At 39.3% G+C, this 24,183-nt stretch overlaps 1 protein-coding gene across 2 annotated transcripts in view; it reads right to left on the bottom strand.

Moving 5' to 3' along the window:
• Positions 1–24,183, bottom strand: part of l(3)80Fj (lethal (3) 80Fj) — a 694,407-nt gene that overhangs the window by 72,608 nt on the left and 597,616 nt on the right. For both annotated transcript variants that reach the window (XM_090387924.1, XM_090387932.1), the window contains exon 48: positions 19,013–19,243. In XM_090387924.1, coding sequence (XP_090244050.1) covers positions 19,013–19,243 — 231 coding nt within the window. The remainder of the gene's footprint in view (positions 1–19,012; positions 19,244–24,183) is intronic.

Raw genomic sequence — 24,183 nt, forward strand, 5'->3', positions numbered from 1 at the left:
TTTAACAGAATGTGGCAGAGAGAGATTTAAAGCCAGAGAAGACTGAAAAGAGGAGGTTCCAAATTACTAAGTCTCTGACAGAAAATATCAGTGAACATAGGCACTGGTACCACCTTTTAGGTGGAAGAGAATCATACAGTGAATAATTAGGACAAATGAGATAAACAGTCGTTGAATCAACTGATAACTGGGATTCTGTCAGAAAAAGTAATGGGGTTTGGCTGTAAGTGGAAATGGACATCACTGAGACTGGAACTGAGACCACATATATCTGTAAAATGAATGAGAGGTGTAGATCTTTTTGCAGATAAGTTTGCTCTATTAGTTTCACTAGTCATGATATAGTAAGAAAAGGAAGGGGGGGTGTTGTATGAAGTAATGAAATTTTGAATATATCATACACAGGCAAGAATATACCCAGCTCCTTGACATAACATGGCCTTGCCAATGCTCACCCTCATACACTACCACTACTCTGTCTCCATCCTGTCACTATCTGGCAGAGTAGAGGTTATCCGGAGGCCAACTAGAGAGTTATCAACAGGTTCGGTCCAGTGGACTATCTAGCAGCCGGCCTGTAGTTCGTTTTACAGCTCTAAAACGAACAACTCTTTTAGAGTTGTATCCTCAAAATGTAAGGAAGATTGGATCTCCTCGTGATGTCCATTAACCTCAAAAGTCATCAATTATACTGCATAATGGGGAGGGGGGGGTAATTTGTTGGAGCTTTGCTCTGGAGATAATGCAGATTCCCTCAAGCCTCCAATAAGTAAAGTGGTGCTATTGAATTGGCTGCTGAGTCATCTACCACCTAGTATCGATTGGTAACACAGAGGTGTGGCATTCCTCCATGTGGTGTGGACATGTCATTTCAACCCCTGCTTATGTTGGTTCACACTTCCAGAATACTAGGTGCTATATTTCAGGACATGCACATGGGGTTATACCAGGGTTAACAGTCCCACCACTGTGAAGGGGCAAGAAGAGGATTTGTCTATCAGAGAATGACTAGACCAAAATTCGGTCCACTGGACTTGAGTGTCACCTGAATCACAGTTCCATCAGTATTTTAGACTCCCAGGTAGCAAGCCAGGCTTGACATATCTAGAACAACACCTGTGACAGCCTCAAAGTCAGTATCAGACATAAATGTGGTAAGAACAGCTGACAAACAAAAAAATATAAAGGTACTGCTAAATTGGCAAAAGTACGAATTAAATGTTTGAGAACCAGAGAAAATATTTTGCTGAAAATGGAGAAGTTATTTTTTTGATTTCTGATCAGACGGCCTAAGGGAGAAAATGTGACATCTGCTTTGATAAGGCAGAAGGCTACAAAGACTGACAATCTAAAGTTGGATGAAAAATTGTCAGACTGAATTTTCAGGGCTAGTTTGATAAAATTTAAATTAAGGACTGGAATTTACTTGGTTGTGAGACATAGCACAAGGATTTCTATTAAAGTAGCTGAGACTATATTGTGTTAACTACTGTGGCAGCAGTCAGAAGCAGTCATATAATTCTATTTGTTTTGGGAAAGAAAAAAAATCCCAAGATCTGAATTGGCACCTGTAATATGGACAAGTTCCTGTGGGTTTGAGATGTTGTTGTTGTTGGCACATCGGCTTCTGTGGTCATAATGGGTTTGAGAGAAAAAGGAATGAGAATAGACAACCTTATTTTATGAGGCACATTCAAAAGTATATGCTTCACTTGAGTGGTATGTGGCAGTATATATGTGTGTAAGAAGAAAAAGGTGGCTAAGGTGAGTATGACCTATTCAGATTCCGGTGGCCCATAATTGTGGTACAGGTCTAAATTTAAAGAGTTTATTATGTATTTGCATTTTCCATAAAAGAACCATCATTCTGAATAAATTCTCCATACAATTAATTTATAATCAGTAAACAGTACTATTAACTTGGTCGGGGCTTTACCAGATGGATGTTTGCCAGCATGATCTCCACTTTCACTGCCTGGTATCCAACAGAAGACAACCATTTTGTGATATGCATGGTGATGTACTAGCTCAGATCTTATGAGATTTAAGCTTAATAATATGAGCTGTAAAAAAATGGATACAGTGGTATAACTGTTACATTCATGGAAATGTGATATACATTTCCTAATGCTTTACTTTTATTGAATATCTTATAATGGGACATTTTAACTTTCCAGATATTGACTGGAACTTGTAGGTTGGTCATTTACACACTAGCAAGATTTTATGGATTTATTGGATGACTGTTTTCTACAGCAGGCACGTTTGAGAGGCAACGAAAGGGAGTAATATTCTTGATCTGATTATCAGCAGTGATTATTCATGCATTAAGAATCTGCAGATAAAGGAACTACTAGGCAGCAGTGATCACAGTGTACTGATGTGGGATTTACTTAAAGATGTAACTACCATCAGGGTTAAAGGGAAGGGTTTTTGCCTTTGTAAAGGTGACTATGGTGGTCTGAGACAGTTTTTAAATTCTATACAGTGGGATCAACTAATGATGTTATCAACAGCAAATTCTAAATGGGAAGCATTCAAGGAATTAATCCTGAAAGCTACTAGGCTTTTCATGCCAACTAAGAAATACTCTTCAAGGTTTAGGTCTAAGTGGATGTCAGATGAACTAATGAGACTCGTAACAGAGAAGAAAAATGCATGAGATGCATATAAATTATCAGGCAACACAGAAGCCTATGGTAGATATCAGCTAGTCAATATTCAACTCACAAGGGAGGTTAGGAAAGCAAAGGCACATTGAGAAATCTTTGGGAAAGGATATAAAAAAAACAAAAAAAAACAGCAGACTTCTTTCTTTATTCCACTATAAGGAAGAGGTTGAATCAGATTGGTTTGCTTGATATCGATCATTTGACTGTTGATAATCCTGCTTAGATAGCTGACAAACCGAATGAGTATTTTGCATCTACATTCACACATGAGGAATTCTGTAGGGAAGTGGAGGCCAGAAGCTTATTAAACTCTAACAGGTAGCTAAATGATTTTGTAATAACTGAAAGCAAAGTGGAGGAGAAATTGTTGAAGTTAATCATAAGAAAGGCACCTGGGGTGGGTGGGATCTATCCAGTTGTATTAAGGGAAACAACAAAGGAAGTAAGCAAACCCATAGCCACAATTATAAGAGTATCCTTGGATTCAGGGGAGTTTCCCACGGACTAGAGATGTGCAAATATATCCACAATTCACAAAGGGAGACACGAGTAATTACGGACCTTTTAGTTACAGGGAAAATAACAGAATCACTGGTTAAAGTAGCAATGCAGGATCATCTACACAAGACTGCAGCTATAATTCAGACACAGCACGGGTTTATTAGGGGGAAACCATGTCTGACTAATTTCATTGGGTACTACCAATGTAATGAAATTTTGGAACTGGATGAAAAAAGTAATTTTAATATCATATACTTGGATTTCAGGAAAGCTTTTGATACTGTTGCACATGAAAGCCCTGTACAAATTGGAGCAGTATGGCATTAATTAGTATTAGTAACGGCCGCATGGTGCAAGAAAGCCTATGGCTTATGCTGCACCAGCCAAAAAAAAAAAAAAAAAAAAAAACCCCGAACAAAACGATAAAAAAAAAAAAAAAAATAAAAATAAATAAATAAAAAGGAAATTAAACCTATCATCCTATGCGCTTCCCTTACCCGAAAGTACTATCCAGATGACCTTTGAATTTCCCCAAACTGTCGGCCTCTACCACAAATGAAGGCAACTTATTCCAGTAATTTATAACTCGCTGGCTAAAATAAAACTTCCTGCAGTCCAATCTAAACATTTCCCCCCCCGTAACTTGAATTTATGTCCCCTAGTTCTAGCATCATTTATAATCTTGAAAATTTTGTCCTCATTCATTTTACTGATGCCTCTCAGAGCCTTAAACACCTCAATCAAATCTCCTCTAAGGTGTCTAGTTTCCAAACTCTGCAACCCACATATTCGAAGTCTTTCTTCATAAGGACGCCCTTTTGCCGATCTCACCAGGCGAGTTAACCTTCTTTGCACCCTTTCAAGAAGCTCGATGTCTTTCTTTAGGTGCGGTCTCCATACTTGAACACAGTATTCCAAGTGTGGTCTAACATAAGCCTTATATAATGGGATTATCACGTCCCTATCTCTACTTGCAAAAGTTCGATAGATAATCGATAGGACACCATGGGCCTTCCTTGTAACCTGTTTACAATGCTCAGATTGTTTGTTTGTTTTGTTTTGTTTTTATTGGCGCATTAGCTACGGAGGCTATAATGCGCCAAGACCAAGTCGTATATAAAAAATTTTTAAACTTTCAGTGACCTACATAGTTAGGTCACTATGTCAAGATGTATAAAAGAAACATGTAAATTTTATATAAGATCAAAAATGTTTATTGACTTTAAAAAGGTAAAAACAGCAGACACATGGTCATTGTCAGATAAAATCTGACTGAGTGTATACGGCTCAGTCAGATGATTAAAAGCGGTAAAACGGATATTACCAAAATCTGGACAATCAATTAAAATGTGTCTCACAGTTAAAATTGTGCCACAAGACACACACATAGGAGGGTCATCAGCCCTCAGCAGAAACGAATGAGTCAAATGACTGTGTCCTATGCGGGTCCGGGCAAGAACAACTTCCTCCTTACGATTCCCGCGCAGACTAGACTGCCACGGTTCAATTACAGGCTTTATACGATATAGTTTATTTCCAGTCTGTCTATTCCACGAGTCCTGCCATTGGGAGTGTATCTTCTGCTGTATTGTTTGCCTGTAGTCTGTATAGGGGACTGACAGGCAGCGATTTTTATTGGGGATTGCTGATTTGGCTGCGGCGTCAGCCAAATCATTTCCCTTAATCCCAACGTGGCTCGGAATCCAGCAGAAGCGGATATCATATTCACGTTCCCGGAGGAAGTGAATCTTCTGCTGAATGCAAGACAGAACTGGATGAGGATTATATATCACAGATGTTAAAGCCTGTAACACACTGAGAGAGTCAGAATATAAAATGAACCGTTGGTGTTGGCATTCACTAATGTGTTCCAAGGCTAACTCTATAGCGTGCAGCTCTGCAGTAAAGATACTGCATTCAGAGGGAATCTGCTCCGATGTAGTGTTGTCTGTAAAGACAGCAGCAGATCCCACATATAATTCCGACTTCGAACCGTCTGTGTAAACTGGCGCGAAGTCAGAATGTTCAGCTCGGTGTGCTGAATGAAGCTGCAGGTAGACAGACGATGGAGTGTCCGACTTTCCCCAATTCCTAAGGGACAAGTCACATGCTGGGAAATGAGCATGCCAGGGTGGAAGGGGTTGCTTCGGTGTTTGGGCAACCTTGTCTACCTTGATATTAAGTTCTTTGAGTAGCTCTTGGAGACGAATACCAAAAGGTCGGTTGGCAGTCTTACGGGTGTTGTACAAATTTTCCCATCGTGGCTCAAAAACGGATAGCCACGTAGGATGGTCTGGCAGGGATTTCAGTTTTAAGGCGTAGTTTAGAGACAACTGCTTACGTCGAAGCGATAACGGCGGTTCGTTTGCTTCGACGTATAAGCTCTGGACTGGAGATGTTCGATATGCTCCAATAGCAGTACGGAGAGCCAGATGATGGACAGGATCCAGCCAACGAAGTACACTGTCTCTGGCCGAATTGTATACCAGGGACCCGTAATCTAGTCTGGATCGTACAAGTGCACGGTAGATGCGTAGTAGGGTGCATCGATCGGCACCCCAAGATGTAGAGGAAAGAGAGCGCAAAATATTCAGCCCTCTTGTGCACCTTGTTCGGAGTTGACGGATGTGATCCAGAAAGGTCAACTTTTTGTCAAATACGAGTCCCAAGAATTTTGTATCTGCTGCTATTGGAATAGAATTTTGTCCGAGCCTTAATTCAGGTTCAGGATGAAGATTACGCTTACGACAAAAATGTACGCAAACGGTCTTCTCCGGCGAGAACCTGAAGCCATTTGCAAGTGCCCAGGAGTTGAGACGATCAATGCCTTTCTGCAGTTGTCTTTCAATAACCCTCATGTTGCATGACTGACAAAATATGCTAAAGTCATCAACATAGAGGGCACTGTTTACGGTTGGAGGAAGTTGTTCTGTAATGGAATTTACTTTGATGGCAAAAAGCGTGACACTTAATACTGATCCTTGTGGTACTCCCTCCTCTTGGCTAAAGGAACGAGAGAGTGAGGATCCCATACGAACTTGGAAAGATCGATTGGCTAAAAAGTTTTTAATAAAAATGGGGAGTTGCCCCCTAAGACCCAGGCTATGCAGATCTTTTAAGATGCCAAATCTCCAAGTTGTGTCATACGCTTTCTCCATGTCAAAGAACACCGACACCAAGTGTTCGCGTTTTAGGAAAGCATCCCGGATGGATGTTTCCAGTCTAATAAGATGGTCCAAAGTGGACCGGTTCCTTCGGAAGCCGCACTGGATATTGGAGAGAAGGTCATTCGATTCTAAGTACCATATTAAACGAGAATTGACCATTCTCTCCAGGATTTTGCACAGACAGCTAGTCAGAGCAATAGGACGATAATTTCTAGTGACTTTTGGATCCTTTCCTGGCTTAGGAAAGGCAAGAACGATTGCCTTGCGCCAGGAATCTGGAAACTGCCCTTCAATGAAGATTCTGTTATACAGAGAGAGCAGATAATCCATAGATTTTGGTGAAAGATGTTTAACCATTTCATAATGGATGCCATCTGGTCCAACAGCACTTGCTTTGGAAAGGGCGAGGGCTCTTTTCAGTTCCTGAATAGTAAACGACCCATTGTAGGGGTAGATGTTCTTAGACTGAAAATTAAGAGCCTGTTTTTCCAGTTTATGTTTCAGGACCAGGAACTCTGGGGAATACGAAGATGTTGCAGAGATGTTAGAGAATATTTCCCCAAGAGCATTGGCTATTGCAGTTGGATCTGCAATAGCGCATCCATTATAATCTAGGATTGAAGAAGGGTGGGATGTATATTTTCCCTTCATTTTCCGGATTTTATCCCAGACTACCTTAGAATTGGTAGTCTGGTTAATAGATGATGTGAAACGGATCCATGATTCCTTTTGACTCTGACGGCGAATGTAGCGTGCTTTGGCTCGTGCACGCTTGAAGGCTATTAGATTAACAGTGGTAGGATATCGACGGAATATCCCCCACGCTTTGTTTTGAGCCTTTTTTGCTGCTGTGCATTGGGAATTCCACCAAGGTTTGGGATATGGTGGAAACCGGGCAGATGTTTTTGGAACAGAATTTGCAGCTGCTTGGACAATGATTTCTGTGATGTACGTTACTGCGTCACTGATAGGCTCCTGTCTGACTGCACTGAGGTCAAAATTTGCCTGATGTTCGAAGGCATTCCAGTCAGCCTGATCAAACTTCCACCGTGGTAACCTAAAAGGAAGACATGGTCTCCCACTGTGTAACAAGGTTAGCACAGGGAAGTGATCACTTCCGTATGGATTCTCCTCCACTTCCCAAGTGAGAGAAGGGAGTAGAGAAGGGGAGCAGATAGAGAGATCAATGGCAGAGAACGTACGGGTAGGCATGTGGAAGAAGGTGTTTTTTCCAGTATTTACAAGGGAAAGGGCATTGTCATTGAGCATACGCTCTATGACCCGTCCCCTTCCATTGATGTTAGCACTACCCCACAGGGTGTTATGTCCATTAAAATCCCCAAGAAGTAAGAAAGGGGGTGGCAACTGCGTTACAAGATCATCAAGGTCTTCCTGGGAGATGTCAGTCCCAGGTGGCAAATAAATAGAGCAGACTGTTAATAAAAATCCCACTGTAAGGCGAATTGCAACAGCCTCTATGCTGGATGTAATTAGCAAGGGCTGAACTGGGGTCTGATTACTCACAAGGATAGCCACTCCTCCATGAGCAGGACCATCCGCAATTCTATCCTTACGAAAGATTGTGATGTTATACATGGTGGGATCATCATTTGCTTTTAGATACGTCTCCTGCAAGCAAAAGCAAACTGGCTCGTGCTTTTGCAGGAGGGCCTTGATGTCATCAGTATTTCGCCGGAATCCACGACAATTCCATTGTAGGAATTTAGCCATTATTTTGGCTTGGTGGGTCCATCAGGTGGCTTCCGAAGTGCTGAGGGCTTGATTTTATCAGTCTTGGCTTTATCTTTTTTGGGGAAGAATGGACGCTGCCCCGTGTCCATTTCTTCCTCCGCAAAGAGTTCCAAGACTGATTCATCCGGTACCTCCTTGTGCTCGACATCCATTGTTTCTGTTATTACTGTTGGCTCTTTACCACTTGGTTTTGGTAGTGGTGGAGCATTGGGAGGTACGGATATAGGAGTGGCAGCTGACTGCGTTTTTTTGGTGGGCTTTTGTGAGCTCAATAAATAGCGGGCAATCGGTGTGAATGACTCTCTCTTGGTGGTACAGTCATCTCAGTCTGCGTACCGATAGTGCACTTCGCAGAAACCTTCTGGGCATATGAAGGTTTCCCGCTATTTATTGGTTGAATGCGTTTTCTTGCCTCTGGGTAGGAGATATTCAGCTCCGTTTTCAATTTCTGGATCTCTTTTTCATCCTTCCACCGCTGGCATGCTCTGGAGTATGCAGGGTGCTCTCCTTGGCAATTTACACAGATCGGTTTAGAAGCTGAACATTCCTTGCTCTCGTGGTCTTTTGCACCACATCGAGCACAGGCAGGGTTACCACGACAAGCCGTTTGTGAGTGTCCGTATTTTTGGCATTTAAAACACCTCAGTGGGTTTGGAATATAGATCCTCACTGAGCAGTTTAAATACCCTGCCTTGATGGAACTTGGAGGCCGTGGGGTGTTAAATGTTAGGATGAGAACTCGGGTAGGGACGAGATTCCCTTCCTCCCGCATTGATATTCTCTTTACAGCTGTCACTCCTTGATCTTTTAGTTCAGAGCAGATCTCCTCTTCAGAGACATGAAGAAGATCCCACTCTGAAATGACACCGCGTGAAGAGTTCAAAGTTTTATGGGGTGTTACATTGATCGGTATTCCCCCTATGGATGTCGCGTTTAACATTCTTTCTGCCTGCTTTGTGTTTGAAGCTTCGATTAAAAGATCACCAGAACGCAGCCGTTTAACGGATTTTGGTGATCCTGCCAACCCTTCTAATCCTTTCTGGATGAAGAAGGGTGACATCTTCCCAATTGACTGCTTTCCGGTGGAATGGAGAATGAGGAAAAGCGGAGTTATAGATGGTGGTTTATCCTCAGTTCTGGCTCTTTTGGCAGAATTGGTGTCATTCTCATCTGATCGGTTAGGTAGGGGCCTTGTTGGGGCCCCAGAAGAAATTGGATTTAAATTACTCATGAGAGTAAAGAAAAAATGTCTGATGCCTAAGTACCTCACCCACCACGGAGCCCTACGAGGGGACGCCCACTCGTGAACTAGCAGGTACTGCGTACACGAATGGGACGCCGAGTTCGCTTAGAACACCATACCCACGTTACCAATAAGTCTTTATCCCGTCCCAGGACCATAGGGAGGGAGACTTATTGGAACGCAGTTGACCCTAGCAGTATAATACCACCCGCCGATTGATCCCAGTCGAGCCGGTCCGGGACCACCCGTCTCGTCGAAGCAGGATCCCCCACCTCAACCACCAGGATCCCCCTTTCCGCTTCCACGGGTCGCGGCGCACGGCTGCACACGCCGGATTCCAATGTTGTAACCCTGGAACCAAGGTATGGGCGTTGGATCCCAGTGATGCTAATCTGGAAAACCAGCAGCATCACTGGGAGGTCCCCTCACCACGTACAGGTGCCCACGTTGAGGGGACAATGCTCAGAGAATTTCATGTCTGACCGTATCGTAACACCCAAGTCCCTTTCCTCCAGTACTGGGTTTAGTTGAACTCCACCAAGTGAATAAGTTTTTTTGGGATTACTGTTTCCCAGGTGTAATACCTTACACTTTGTTGGATTAAAGCACAGCTGCCATTTTTCTGACCATTCCTGAAGTCTATCTAGGTCTCTCTGAAGAAGCTCAGCTTGACAGTGATCATTAACTACTCTACCAATTTTAACATCATCTGCAAATTTAGACATCATGCCCTCTATCCCTTCATCAATGTCGTTTATGAAAATTAAAAACAACAGTGGTCCCAATACTGATCCTTGGGGAACCCCACTTCTTACATCAACCCAATCTGAGGAATAGCCATTTATCACAACCCTCTGCCTCCTGCCCTGAAGCCATCCTTCTATCCATCTAAGGATTTGCCCAGTGATTCCAACCTGTTCCAGCTTATAAAGCAACCGCTCATGTGGGACTGAGTCAAAAGCTTTGCTGAAATCTAAATAAACAATGTCGAAATTATTCCCTAAATCCAGCTCGTGAGTGACCCTTTCGAAATAGCGAACCAGATTTGTTAAACATGATTTTCCCTTTACAAAACCATGCTGAGTATCCTTGAGAATTTCAATTCTATCCAAATGATCCTGAATTCCACCCTTGATCATTGCCTCCATGATTTTCCCTACTACTGAAGTCAGACTGACAGGTCGATAATTTCCAACTTCACTTTTAGAGCCACCCTTATGTATGGGAGATACATTTGCACTTTTCCAATCTAAGGGAATCTCCCCAGAGTCTAGTGATGCTCGCATAATTAGCCTCAATGGTTCAATGCACTCGCTTGCTGCCTCTCTTAAGATTATAGGGTATATTCCATCAACTCCAGGAGCCTTACTGGTCTGTAGGCTCGAAAGTTTTTTCATTAAATAACCTTGCGAAATTTCAATATCATTAATTACATATTTTTTAACTTTGATCCCACAATTTCCCATTGCCACAAAAGGCTTTTCATTTGTAAATATCGATGCAAAATAACTGTTGAGTTCATCTGCAACGGCAGCTGGTGTATTTACTACTATCCCCTTTCCCTTACGTAAAGGTCCGATCTGGCATTTATATGAGAGTAAAGAAATAATGTCCGATCTGCTCTTCTTGGCATTTATATATGTGAAGAATTCTTTATCCCCCCTCTTTGCTCTGTTTGCTAGTGATTTCTCATAAACTGCCTTTGCCTGTCGAACCTTTTCTGTGGCTCTATTACACATCACCTTGTAGCTGTTATAGGCTTCAGGGAAAGTTGCCTACTATAGATAAAGAGATGGTTGACTAGAAGACAGAGAGTGGTAATCAATGATCACTGCTATTCGGGGACTAATGTTATTAGTGGAGTCTCCCATGGCTCATTGTTGGCCCATTGTTATTTTCTATATTTATCAATGATAGATACTGATGAAGGTATATCAGGCTTAAGGTCCAAGTTTGCAGATGATACAAAAGTTGGCAGGGTTATTAATGGCAGTAATGACAATACACTATTCCAACAGGATCTAGAAAAGTTTGGCAGATGGGCTGAAAAGTGGCAACTGAAATTTAACATTGACAAATGCAAAGTACTGCATATGGGAAGCAGTAAACCCAGAGTAAACTACCAACTGTGTGGTACTACACTCAGGTTAGTGGAGGATGAAAAAGACCGGGGGGTAATTGTGCAGTCAGATATGAAATTTCTCAGCAATGCAGACAGGCTACCAGAGCAGCTCATGGGGTCTAGTTAATGATATACAAGAATTTTGCTAGCAGGCATAAGGAGGTAGTTATCCCTTTGCATAAGGCAATGGTCAGGCCACACCTTGGGTACTACATACAGGACTGGACGCATTATTTTTGGACGGATGTAGAGTTGCTGGAATGAGTACAGAGAAGGGAAACAAGATTGGTGTGAGGAACAAAGGGGTGCTCTTACGAAGAAAAGCTTAAGTTCTGCAAATTGCGGTGTTTGGAGACTAGGCACATGTGAGGTGATCTGACTGAGGTATATAAGGCTTTGAATGGATTCAGCTATATGCTGATGCAATTATTCATCTTGTTCAGATTACACATTTGAGGTGACAAATTCAAATTGAGGAAAGACAGTTGCAGAACAGATGTGTAATAATTTGCCTTCAGGCAGTGGTTGGTTGACTGCTAGAACAAACTTCCATCTGTCATGGAAGTTTAGAGATTTAATAAACTCAAGGAAGAAAAGGACAAACTTTTGGAGTGAATGGATAGGTGAAATAGGAAGGATTTTTTTTTTTCTGATGCTGTATAAGCTTTCTTTCTTTCTTGCTTCATATGGCACTATTAGTGCTAAAGTGTGTTCCTTGCTGGATGTCTGCCATTAGTACATCAGAAATTAGGTTTAATAATTATATAAAATGGTTTTCTCAATTAAGTTTATTATTAGTATTTACTTATCTACTTGATAAAACATAGCAATATAGCAATACATGCACAAGCATTAGTTGGAATTTTCAAAAGGATTCACAGTTTTTATGATAATGGAAATAGAAGTGATTAATAATTTATGTTTATAGTACTTTTATCTTCCAATAACATTAAAAAAAATTTCATTAAAACTAAATACTTTTTAAAATAAATTACCTATTTTTTATAAGAAATCTGGGTTAATTAATAAAATGTCAAACATTAGAATACTGAAATTAGAATTAAAAAAATAAAATAAATATATATATATTTTGGAAATAAAAAAAGAATTTGAGACCTGTCAGTCCTCATGCCACCATGTTTGTTATGACAGGGAACCAGCAATACTGGGTTAACATCACATTTGTATGGAACCAGTTAATGATGGATATTAAAGATTTAATTTCTACAAATATGCTTACAAAAATCAAAAGGGTGTTCATAGCAGGAAAAGCTTCACTTCTGCAAATTGCAGCGTCTGGAGACTATGCACCAATGACAAAATCTAATTCAGGTGTTTAAGGCTTTCAATGGATTGAGTAAGCTCAATGCTGATGGAATCCTTTTGTTTAGATAACACACAAGGGGACATAACTCAAATTAAAAATGGTGGTTGTAGGTAGTTTTTGAATAATTTTAAGGGAGAACTAGATAGACAAACTTAGACGGGATAATATGGGTAATGCTTTTTTTTTTTTTTTTTTTGACTGATACTGTATAGGCTTGCTTTCTTGCATCATTTGCTACTATTAATACTAATACTTTAAATGTAAGGATTTTTAACATCATCATCATCATCATTCTGCTCTTCTGTTTGGCATGGGTTGAGTCCCTATTTAGATATCGTCCTCCACTGTTGTCGATTTCTTGAATCTTGCATCATTTGTTGATAGCTCTGAAAGCCTGTGTTTTTCTTGAGGCATTGGAGCCATTCTCTTTTGGGTCTTTCTGGTGGTCTCTTATCTCCAGTTCTTCCTGTGTTGCTTCATCTGGTTCACATGTCTAAACCACTGAAGTTGTTTTTTGTAGATCTGCTCTATTATTCTGCGTTCAAAATTTAGACCTCTCCTTACTTGTTCATTAGTTTTATGTTCTCTACAATTTGTTTTATTGATTTTCCTTAGACATCTCATTTTAAATGCCATTATTTTTTGCCTTTCTTTCTTATTTATTCTCCAATTCTCTGAGCCATAAGTTGTTGTGAGTATGATGACAGTTTCGTATAGTTTAATTTTTAGACTATTTGAGATTTTATTGCTCTTCCATATGTTTTTGAGTTTGTTCATGTTTGTCCATCCGATGTTCAGTCTGTGATTAATTTGCTCAATATTACTTGTTTCCAGTTATCAGAGAGCCCAGGTATACAAATTTTTGTACTTGTTCTATTTGTTGATTTTGGATGTTTATGTCTTCTATGTTTTTTTTCTGATTTGCATTACTTTGGTTTTATTTATATTAATATTAATTCCATAATTCTTGCTTGCTTTATCGATGTTTGTTAATATTTCTTTTAGTTGTTCTTTTGTTTCTGTTAAAATCACGATACCATCCGCATATTTTATGTGGTTTAATATTTTTTCCATTTATTATTTTGCCTCTTTTTTCTTCAATTGATTTCATTAGTTCTTCTAGGTAGATATTAAATAGATATGGAGATAAAGGGCATCCCTGCATGACTCCTTTCTCTATTTCAAGTTTCTGTTTTAAGGTCGTTGAATTTTACTATTGCTCTTGTGTTTTTATAGAAATTGTTTGCAAACATGATTATTTCATGATCAAGTGAGATTTCTGTAGTTACTTCATTAAATTTTCTCTGTTTACAGAGTCAAATGCCTGCTTGAAATCGATGAAGCACAGATAAAGAGGTTTCTTCTTATTCCAATATTTTTCTGCAATGATGTTTGGTGTGAATATTTGGCCTATTGTTGATCTGTCTTTTTTAAATCCTGCTTCTTCTTCCTCTATTGTTTCTTCATATATTTTTACCATAGAATGATAAAAAAAAAAAAACACTAACTCTTACTACTGGAAATACTTTTTTGGACCAGATGACATCCATTATGAAATGTTTAAATTTCTTCCACCAAAAGCTGTGGATCAGCTTTCAGTGGAAACCTGCTCCTTCTGTACTCATGCCACAAGGCTTTGCTCTTACCTGTGCTAAGACAGGAAAAGATCCCAAATTTTGAACAAACTTTTGCCCTATCACTCTGACTAGATGTTTGTGTAAAATTATGAAAGGATGGCTAGCGTTCATCTTGTATGGTATTTTGAATCAAATGACTTTCTCTCAGAATACGATGTTTGTTTTTATTTTTTGGTAGTTGTTGGCGCATCGGCTTCTGTGGCCATAATGCACCTCACAAGGTTTTTGCAGTACTTTGAGTCAAGCCTGAGGCGGGATTCGAACCCGCGACCTTTGGGTTGCTAGGTAGAATACTATGTAGCTTCTGAAGGAAACAGGTCCACATTGGACTGGAAACATTTCTCTGAGTGCTTTCCTAAAACAAGATGGTGTTCATGTTCTTCAGTATGAAAAAAGCATGACACAACATACCACTACAATTTTGAAAGAATGGTCAACATTCCTATATGGTATTTTGAATCAAATTACTTTCTCTCAGAGATACTGTGTAGCTTCTGAAGGAAACAAATCCACACTGGACCCTCTAATTAGAATGGAAACATTTCTCTGAGTGCTTTCCTAAAACAAGATGGTGTTCATCTTCTTCAGTATGATAAAAGCATATGACACAACTTAGTGATTTGATATTTTAAAATATCGCTATAGCCAAGGTTTTAGAGGTCACTTCCCTGTTTTTAATAAAAAAATTCATCCTATTGGTCTTTCTAAGATTTTGGAGGATCCACCCTCTTTTGGTCCTTTTGCCAAGAGGTTTTAGCGGTCACCGCCCTGTTTTTATTTTGGAGGATCCAAACTCTCTTGGTCCTTTTGCCAACAGGAGGAAATACCTCACGAATCAGTTTTAAGTGTTATACTTTTTTCCATAAAAGTGAATTCCATCACAGAACAACTTTATCTGTAAACAGTGCCTTTAGCATATTTTCCCAGTTATGCGACAGTATGAAAGCATACTACTGGTTGCCACAACTTCTGGGCAACAGCTTTAAATTCTTGCTGCAGAAGATCATTCGCAGATATTTCTGCTGAAATTAAAATTTTCATCCTAAACCTGAGTTGAGGCACTTGTACAAAATACTATTCCAGTAGTGCCAAACTCAAGATTGTTAGAGTTCATATTTGATGAAAAACTGACCTTCCTTTAACATTCATCAACTGAAAAAATTGAAGTAAAAGTACGCAAGTGCCAGTTTCTCATTTCTTTGCTGAATACAAAGAATTGTAAGAAACAATAACAAACAATTTCCACAATCATTAAACAAAATGCCAGGGGAGAAAATACAGTAAATTGCATGCAGAGAAAATTCTCTTTATGAACATATACTTTACTGTATTTTATGATGCAATGCAGTGATGTATTTCATGTTGCTCAGCAACACTGGACATCTGAAGTCAGCCCATGCAGAAACTGCCTATATTCCTGTATCTCAAATCATTGGTTTCTTTCTGTAACCTAGATATCTTTCCAAGGATAATAGCAGAGCCTCTAAAAAACATAATGTAATTTGATGAAGAGAAAAAAAAAATTACAAGTTTTAAATAATAAGCAAGACAGGAAGGAAACTGAAATGCCAGTGGCTTTTAAATTAAATTGTTTGTTATTGTTTTTCACAGTTCTTTGTATTCAACAAAGAAATGAGAAACTGGCAACTTGCATACTTTTACTTCTATTTTTTCAGTTCACTTTAAATAAAATTTAAAAATACAAATTAATTTAAATACAATGTCTTAAAAATTCAGATACCTTGAATTGCGTGATGTTAATTTGAGGCTACAATATCAAGCAAGTAATGTTTGCATTTCTGAATGTTTAAGATTCAAAAATTCAGAAATGCTGATTTCAAAGTATTATCAAGAAATATCAATTACCAAGGAATTTTGCTCCCTTGGAAACTTGGCTTAGAATAATGCATTCAGTACTGTGATAAGGATAGCTCTGCTTTTATAATTACATTTGTTGCTTTTAAAGTCTAGGAGATATTTTACACTATAGTAATTTTATGCAAAATAATTTTAAACAGTTCATTTTCATTTAATGTTTACCATTATTTAATGCATAAAAACGTTTTCCCCGAACAAGATTCAAATAGAAACGTTTCTCCCTATTAAATTTTTAAAATTTTCAGTATATGTTCTTGATGCTATTCCTAGATGTAATGCTCCCTGCATTGCAAGTAAACACATTTATCACTATATTTCTTGAACAATTTGTTTTAACAATAAATACCAAACAGTTATTCAGTTTTCTGTAATGTCAAATATAAGGCCTATGATGGTAGATAAGGATACTATTGCAAAATATTAACATTAAATCTGCCAGAAATATCTTCCCAAAGGGTAAAATGCAAAATTACTGAAAATATGAGAAGCCATGCAAATGGCAATCATGACAACCAAATGTACATTTTATTGTATTTATGTGTATAAACTGAAATGGTATTCAATATTTTGTTGTTCCTCCTCAAGCTAAAATTACAGCCTTGCAACGATCTGGCATAGAGTTAATCAACTTCTGGATATACAGCTGCCCAATTTCATGGTACCACACCCTTACAATGCTCTCTTGCAGCTGAACCTTACTTGTTGGCTTCTTCTGAGCAATTTTAGATGACATTATGTACCAGCAGTTTAGACATTATGTAATTTTCAATAGGATTCAAATCTGGACTGTTCAAATCCGGGCCAGTCCAATACTGTAATGCCAGCATTTCTGAGGTATGACTGCACCTTAAGGGAGAAAAACAAAGGAAAATATTTGTGTAAATATGTTTGAAGCCTTGTGAGACAAGAAGACAAACTCATCATTAAATCTAAATAGCAATAAAACTTACCAATTTTGCTGTGTGGCAAGGTGCTGAGTCCTGCTGAAAAATGCAGTTTTCAATGTCTGTGTGGTGATCCCTGATAACGGGTTTCAGGCACTCCTCCAAGATAGCAGTGTAGGTACCGTTCTGTTAATAAACTTAATTCGCCCCAGCCCTTTGCTTGTTATGCATCTCCAGACCATCTGACCGGTGGGGAACTTTACAGTCGGTGTTATGCAGTCAGGATGGTATGCCTCCGATTTTCGTCTTCTAACATATCGCTTCCCATCAGAGCCATGTAGGTTGAATTTTGTCTGTGCAGGTAGCACAGTGTTATAGTCACCATCCACCCCACGCTGGGTGGAAAAGCCCCGGGTTTGAATGCGAGGAACTTTAGTGGGCTTTTTTCAGTCTGTGGCTGGGTTAGTCGATCTCAGGTGTAGATAGCAAGGTTCCCCCCCCCCAGAAACGTTTTCCCCCATCCAGTAAACAGGCAAATCGACCAGAGAACACATGCAATTTACAGAGGACCCTAATATCATTAATTTTTTTTTTTTTTTTTTTTTTGCAGGTTGAATTTTGATTTGTCATAAAAGATGACAGTGTCCCATTGCTCTTTTGTCCATGAAAGATGTGGTTTAGCCCAAGAAAGTCACTTCTTCCTCATTTGTTGGATCAACAAAAGCTTCTTGGGCCGATAGGCATGCAGACCACATTCCAAAAACCATTTTTGGATAGTTGGTGCATTTGTTTCAACACCATCTCAAAGTCTAGTTTTAAATCAGGAGCACTAGCATGGCGATTACGAAGTTTCAAATATCGATCTTGGGAAGGCATAGTCACATCACATCCAGGTCTTCACATCACCGATTTCACGCTTTAATTTCAGCAGCCGGGATAATGTTGACTGGTGGCAACCTATTTTATCAATAATAGCACGCGTAGAAAGCCCTTCCTGGGACAAAGCAACAGCTACACTTTTGTTTTCTTAGTGTCAACTGAACATATGGAGAGCCATGCTTACACCTCCACAAAACAGGATACTAATGAGCGTATATGCCGTTCCAACGCGGTATTTATAGAAGTGGCTGATGCAATAGCTTGCAATTACTGGCTGATGCAACAGAAGCGTTATCTGACACAATACCTTTGCTTTGCAACAAACAAAATGATTCTAATCAAAAAACATCTTCTATGTTTCACTACAAATGTTACATTTTTTAAGGTGCTGCAGTTTTTTGTCCACCACTGTATATAATGACAATGATTTTAAAAGATTCACAGAATGTTGTAAATTCGAATCTTTATTTTAAAGATTTTCGAATTCATTCACAAAAATATTTTTCTCTTCCACTTTCAATTATTATCATAGCCTGTGAGAAGCTTTAGCAGCATTTCACTGCTGGTTAGAGATAAGCGGTCCCTGCATTCTACATGGGAATACCTTTAAGCATAAGGCTGTCAGGGGCACTGGTTCCATATAAGGAAGTCTTTACTTTTTCAATGAACCAAATAAAAAATTTCATCAAAATCGGTAAAACCATTTTTGAAAAAACATAATTTTCAAATTCATCTTCAAGTTCATTGACCTTCAGGTAGAAAGTCTGTTTCCAATAAAAATCACTTAAAATATTAGTAAAAAACAGCAATGACCCCCCCCCCCCAGACAGATGTCTTTTTTGCCTATTGGATAACACGCCCCTGAGCAATGCCCTCTATATGAATATAAATACTAATTTCAGTTTGGAAAAAAAAAAAAAAAAAAAAACCAGAAATATATAAATACTTACCTTTGATAAGAGCAAGGCTAATGTTTCAAGAAAGGCAACTTTGATACTCCAATTGAAACGATCTCCTAATATACGTATTAAAGGACCAGTTATCTGCACTACTGAAGGTTTCAGAGCTTCTGCACTTGTTAATTTAATGACTTCTCTTAGCCCTTGTGCTGCTTGTTCCTTTAGTTCTGGCTGACCGTTAAGGATGGCCTCTCGAAAAATTGGTAGAATTGGAGTAATTCCCTGAAAGTGGTAAAGATATATATTATATAAGTGATAGGAAATGAGATTTTTTCTTTTTTTTTGTGGTAATAATAAGTACAGGTAGCCCTCGTATATGATGATAGTTAGGTTCCTATAAAATCTTGTGTAGTGCGAAACCATGATAAATGGGACTAAGAACCAGTACAAAAAGGAGGATTACATTTCAAAAGCTAACAAAAAAACCCACTTTAAAAAAAAAAAAACTATCGTAAACTTCAATTTTTATTAAAAATAGTAATGACTGAACAAACGTCTTACAAACTGCGATACATATATGTCAGATAATGTACATTCATTTAATTTTCTTCCTCTTCATCACTGCTAAGCACAATCAAACAAGAATGTTTTCTCTGTTGCAGAAAATCTTCACCTTCTGAACTTTCATCTGCAGCATCTAGATTCCGTGTATCTTCTGCTCTCTTTAAACAACCAGTAATCTGGGTTTGTTTTTGCTTTACAGATCTTTGTAAATTTCATTATATGGAGCTAAGCCTTTTTGAAGCTCCCTTTTGAACTTTGTGTCCTTTCAGTAGAAGGATCTACATTCAAAAAATAAGATTCTAATTGCTCAGCTAAGTTTATGCCTTCCTGTATGCTTTTTAGTGTAAAATTTGAAATATCACAATTTTCATTTGCACTATTATCCTCTGAAATGTAATTGATTTGGTTTACCTCCAATGCTATTTCCCCCAAATCCAATTTGCAGTCTCTTTTTCTATTAGAAATTCTAGAACATCTTCAGGAGTCATCAAAATCTTCCCCTCCTACCGGCAGTAAGTTCTACTATTGCATCGATTCCATTTTTTTTGCCGGTTCGACGAATGAACTGGCTCTGGCCATACATTTTCCCAACACAGTCCAAAATTGAAAAATGTGTCCATGCCTCCATCGCTTCAACAGATTCGGAATAACTCCAGGGGCTCACATCTGGTGGGTATGGGTTTAGCACACCCAGGGTCCTCAGCTGGATATCCTCACTCTTCTCTTTCTTGGTGATTCCCTTCTACTTCTCTCTCTCAGGGTAATTCAGAATCTTTTTTTTTGGCTGGTGCAGCATAAGCCTCAGGCTTCCTCACACCACACGGCTAATAATAATAAATTTTTTCCAAAATCCACTGTAATGATTTTCTGATGTAATGAGTTTTAAAGGTGGTATAATGCCTTGATCTAATGGCTGAATTAAAGAAGTCGTATTAGGTAGTCAACATTTGAATGACTTAAATCTTTTGGATGGTCTGGAATGTTATCCAATAGCAATAAAACCCAGGTTAACAGAAGATTCTCCATTTCTTTTAAATGGTTATAAATTTTTAGTACCTTTTGTTTAATTGCATTGCCATCTAATGGGATCAGTTTTTTACTGCTACCATCAATCCAAGTTAATTTTTCTTTATGGTCTGGATTGTTGCTTCATTTAAATTTAAACTTTTTGCAAGGTATGATACCTTTCCCTCTTTTTTAAGATGATCCAAAATTTGTATTTTGATTCTAGAGAAATAAAGTTTTTTTTAAGTGGTGCTTTTTTACTTTCTTTAGGCATAATTTAGGGTTGGAATTTAATTCACAACAAAGAAATTATATTCCAATACGGTTCTGATGTTTGTTTGTTATTTGGTTTTTAGGAGCATTAGCAACTAAGGCCATATTCGGTCCTTGAGGTTGTCACAGACATTCTCTCAGATATGCCAAACAAGCTGTTCTTGCTACCTGGGAGTCAAAAACGCTGATGGAACTGATATTCGGGTGTCACTCAAGTCAAAGTGGACCCAATTTCGGCGAAGTCCGGATGGTCTATGACAGCCAAATCCTCTGCTTGCACCTTCACGATGGTGGGACTGTTAGTAATCCTGGGTATAACCTTCATGCACAAGTACATGGTGGGTGACCACCCAGGTGTGAACCAACGTAAGCAGGGGTCGAGGTGTGGCGCCCACACCACATGGAGGAACGCCGCCCCTCTATGTTACGAGGCAGTACTAGGTGGTAGATGACTCTCATCAACCGGTGAAATACCACCACTTTGCTTATTGGAGGCTTGAAGTGGTGGAACCCATGTTTAGTCTCTAGAGCTAAGTTCCGGCCAACCCTTCCCTATCTCTTCCATCATGCAGTATGATTGATGATTTTTGAGGTTATGATGAATGTCATGGCGAGATCCAATATTCCTTACATTTCGAGGGTACGGCTCTAAAACGGTGTTCGCAGGCCGGCCGCTAGTTAGTACACCGGACTGAACCTATTGGTAACTCTCTAGGAAGCTTCCGGATCAGCTAGTGTATAATCTTGCTACCTCTACTCTGCCAGATAGTGACTGGAGGGAGTCCGAGTAGTGTGTATGCGGGGAGCATTGTCGAGGCCACGTTATGGCACGGATCTGGGTATATTCTTACCACATGTACGCCATATCCAAAAATTTCATTACTTCATACAGCATGTCCCACCCACTTTTTCTTACTATTGAATACACCATGAATTGTCAAAATAATAGAGCAAGCTTATCTGCGAAAAGATCTAAACCTCCCAAGGACTTCCTAATTCATTTCACAAATATACGTGGTCTCAATTATAATCTCAACGATGTCCATTTCCACTTGCAGTCTTCCAAACCCCATGTACTTTTTCTGACTGAATCTCAGTTATCAGTTGATTCAACTACTGCTCATCTCAGATGTCCAAATTATTTGCTGTATGATTCCTTTCGCCTCAAAGGTGGTACTTGTGCATATGTCCGTTCTGATATTCCCTGTCAGAGACTTGGCAATTTGGAATCTCCTCTCTTTGATCTTCTCTGGCTTAAAATCTCTCTACCTCATTGTGTAAAATTCATCTGTTGTCTCTACCGTTCTCCCAACTCCACTAATCACTTGGAGCTCTTTGACTTCCTCTCTTTGCAACTTGACTTTCTCCAGTCCAACTTTCCTAACAGTGAGGTAATTTTCCTTGGTGATTTTAATGTTCACAACTCCAGCTGGCTTCCGTTTTCTAGTCACACCGACCCAGCAGGTCGAGATGCTGAGGCTTTTGCAATTACTAATGACCTAGCACAGATTGTTCATTTACGTACAAGAATACCGGACAATTCTAATCATACAGCCAATATGCTTGATCTTTTTCTCACAAACAACCCTTCTAAGTACAAGGTTGAAGTGAGAGGTCCTTTAGGCACTTCAGATCACAACTTGGTGATTGTCTCTTCTCCAATGGAACCTTTATCTCATGGCTATTCCCAACCTCGTATTGTTTGGCATTACAAGAATGCAAAATGGGATGACCTGCGAGACTTCTTTTCTTCTTTTCCTTGGTCGGATTACTGTTTCAAAACTTCTGATGTCAACATTTGCTCAGATCGTGTCAGTGAAATTATTCTTGCAGGAATGGAATCCTTTATCCCACACTCCACTTTAAAATCTCGTCCTTTATCTAAACCTTGGTTTTCCAATAAATGTGCTAAGGCTGTCCAAGAGAAGAACGTTGCATATCGTAATTGGCATGTTTCTAATTCTTCAGTTTCATTTTCTGCCTACACCAAAGCTCGCAACAATTGTAAAGCAGTTATTAATCAGTCCAAACTAGAGTTTGAACAGGCTAAGAGTAGAAAACTTGCTTCTTGCCCTAATGGTAGCCGAGCATTCTGGTCTCTTGCCAAAGCTATTGGCCGCAACTTTTGCCCATCTCTGCTCCCACCTCTGTCCAAACCAGATGGTTCTGTTGTCACTTCAGCCAAGGATAAAGCTGACCTGCTAGCATCCCATTTTTCTTCGAGCTCATGTATTAATGATCTTGGTAAAACACCTCCCACCATTCCTAACATGCTCCATTCAATGCCTCCTGTGGTCTTCCGTCAAAAGGATATCAGAAGGAATTTGAAGAATCTTGATGCTAAGAAAGCTCCAGGACCTGATGGTATTTCTCCACTTGTTCTCAAAACCTGTGCTCTGGAACTTACTCCTATTCTTTGCCGCCTTTTTTCACTTTCTTATTCCAAAGGTGTTTTTCCTTCTGCTTGGAAATTTGCTCATATCCAGCCAGTTCCTAAAAAGGGTGACAAATCCCTCCCATCCAATTATCGTCCCATTGCAATTACTTCTACTCTTTCTAAAGTAATGGAGAAATCAATTAACCGCCAACTCTTAAACTACCTAGAAACCTTCCGTCTGATCAACGATCGCCAGTATGGATTCCGTCAGTGTCGATCCACTGGTGATATTCTGGCTTATGTTACCCATTTATGGACTAATTCAATGGAAAGGTTCGGTGAAACACAAGTAGTTGCTCTTGACATCTCAAAGGCTTTTGATCGTGTTTGGCATAAAGGTCTTCTAAACAAGCTTCCATCTTATGGTTTGCCAACTGTTTTTAGTAATTAGTTATCCAGTTTTCTCTCTGATCGCTCACTGAGGGTGATGGTAGATGGCTCTCTGTCTTCTAACTTCTCCACTAATGCCGGTGTCCCCCAAGGTTCAGTTCTTTCCCCCACTCTTTTCCTCTTGTATATCAATGACCTTCTTCCATTGACTGGAAATCCTATCCATAGTTTTGCCGATGATAGCACATTGCATTCAACTTTCCATTTTGAGAAACCTTGTCCAGCTCAATCAGCTTCAAGTTCTCGAAAATCTGCTGCCAATTCCTTAAATGCCGATCTTCAGGTAATTCTCCAGTGGGGCAAAGACAACTTAATTGATTTCAACCCTTCTAAAACTCAATCTTGTCTTATATCTCGCAAAAAGGATTCTTCTGCTCCTATGCTTATCTTTAGTGACACTCCGATTTCTAGGCAAAATGATATATCTCTTTTGGGGATTACCCTGACTTCTAATCTCTCTTGGCACAAGCACATTACAAATATTGCTTCCTCTGCATCTAAAAAACTTGGTTTTCTCTTTCGCTCTCGGCGTTACTTTTCTCCCAAACAGCTG

This window comes from Mastigoproctus giganteus, chromosome 2, assembly GCF_048544385.1.
Source record: "Mastigoproctus giganteus isolate SK-2022 chromosome 2, ASM4854438v1, whole genome shotgun sequence".
Lineage (NCBI taxonomy): Eukaryota > Metazoa > Arthropoda > Arachnida > Uropygi > Thelyphonidae > Mastigoproctus > Mastigoproctus giganteus.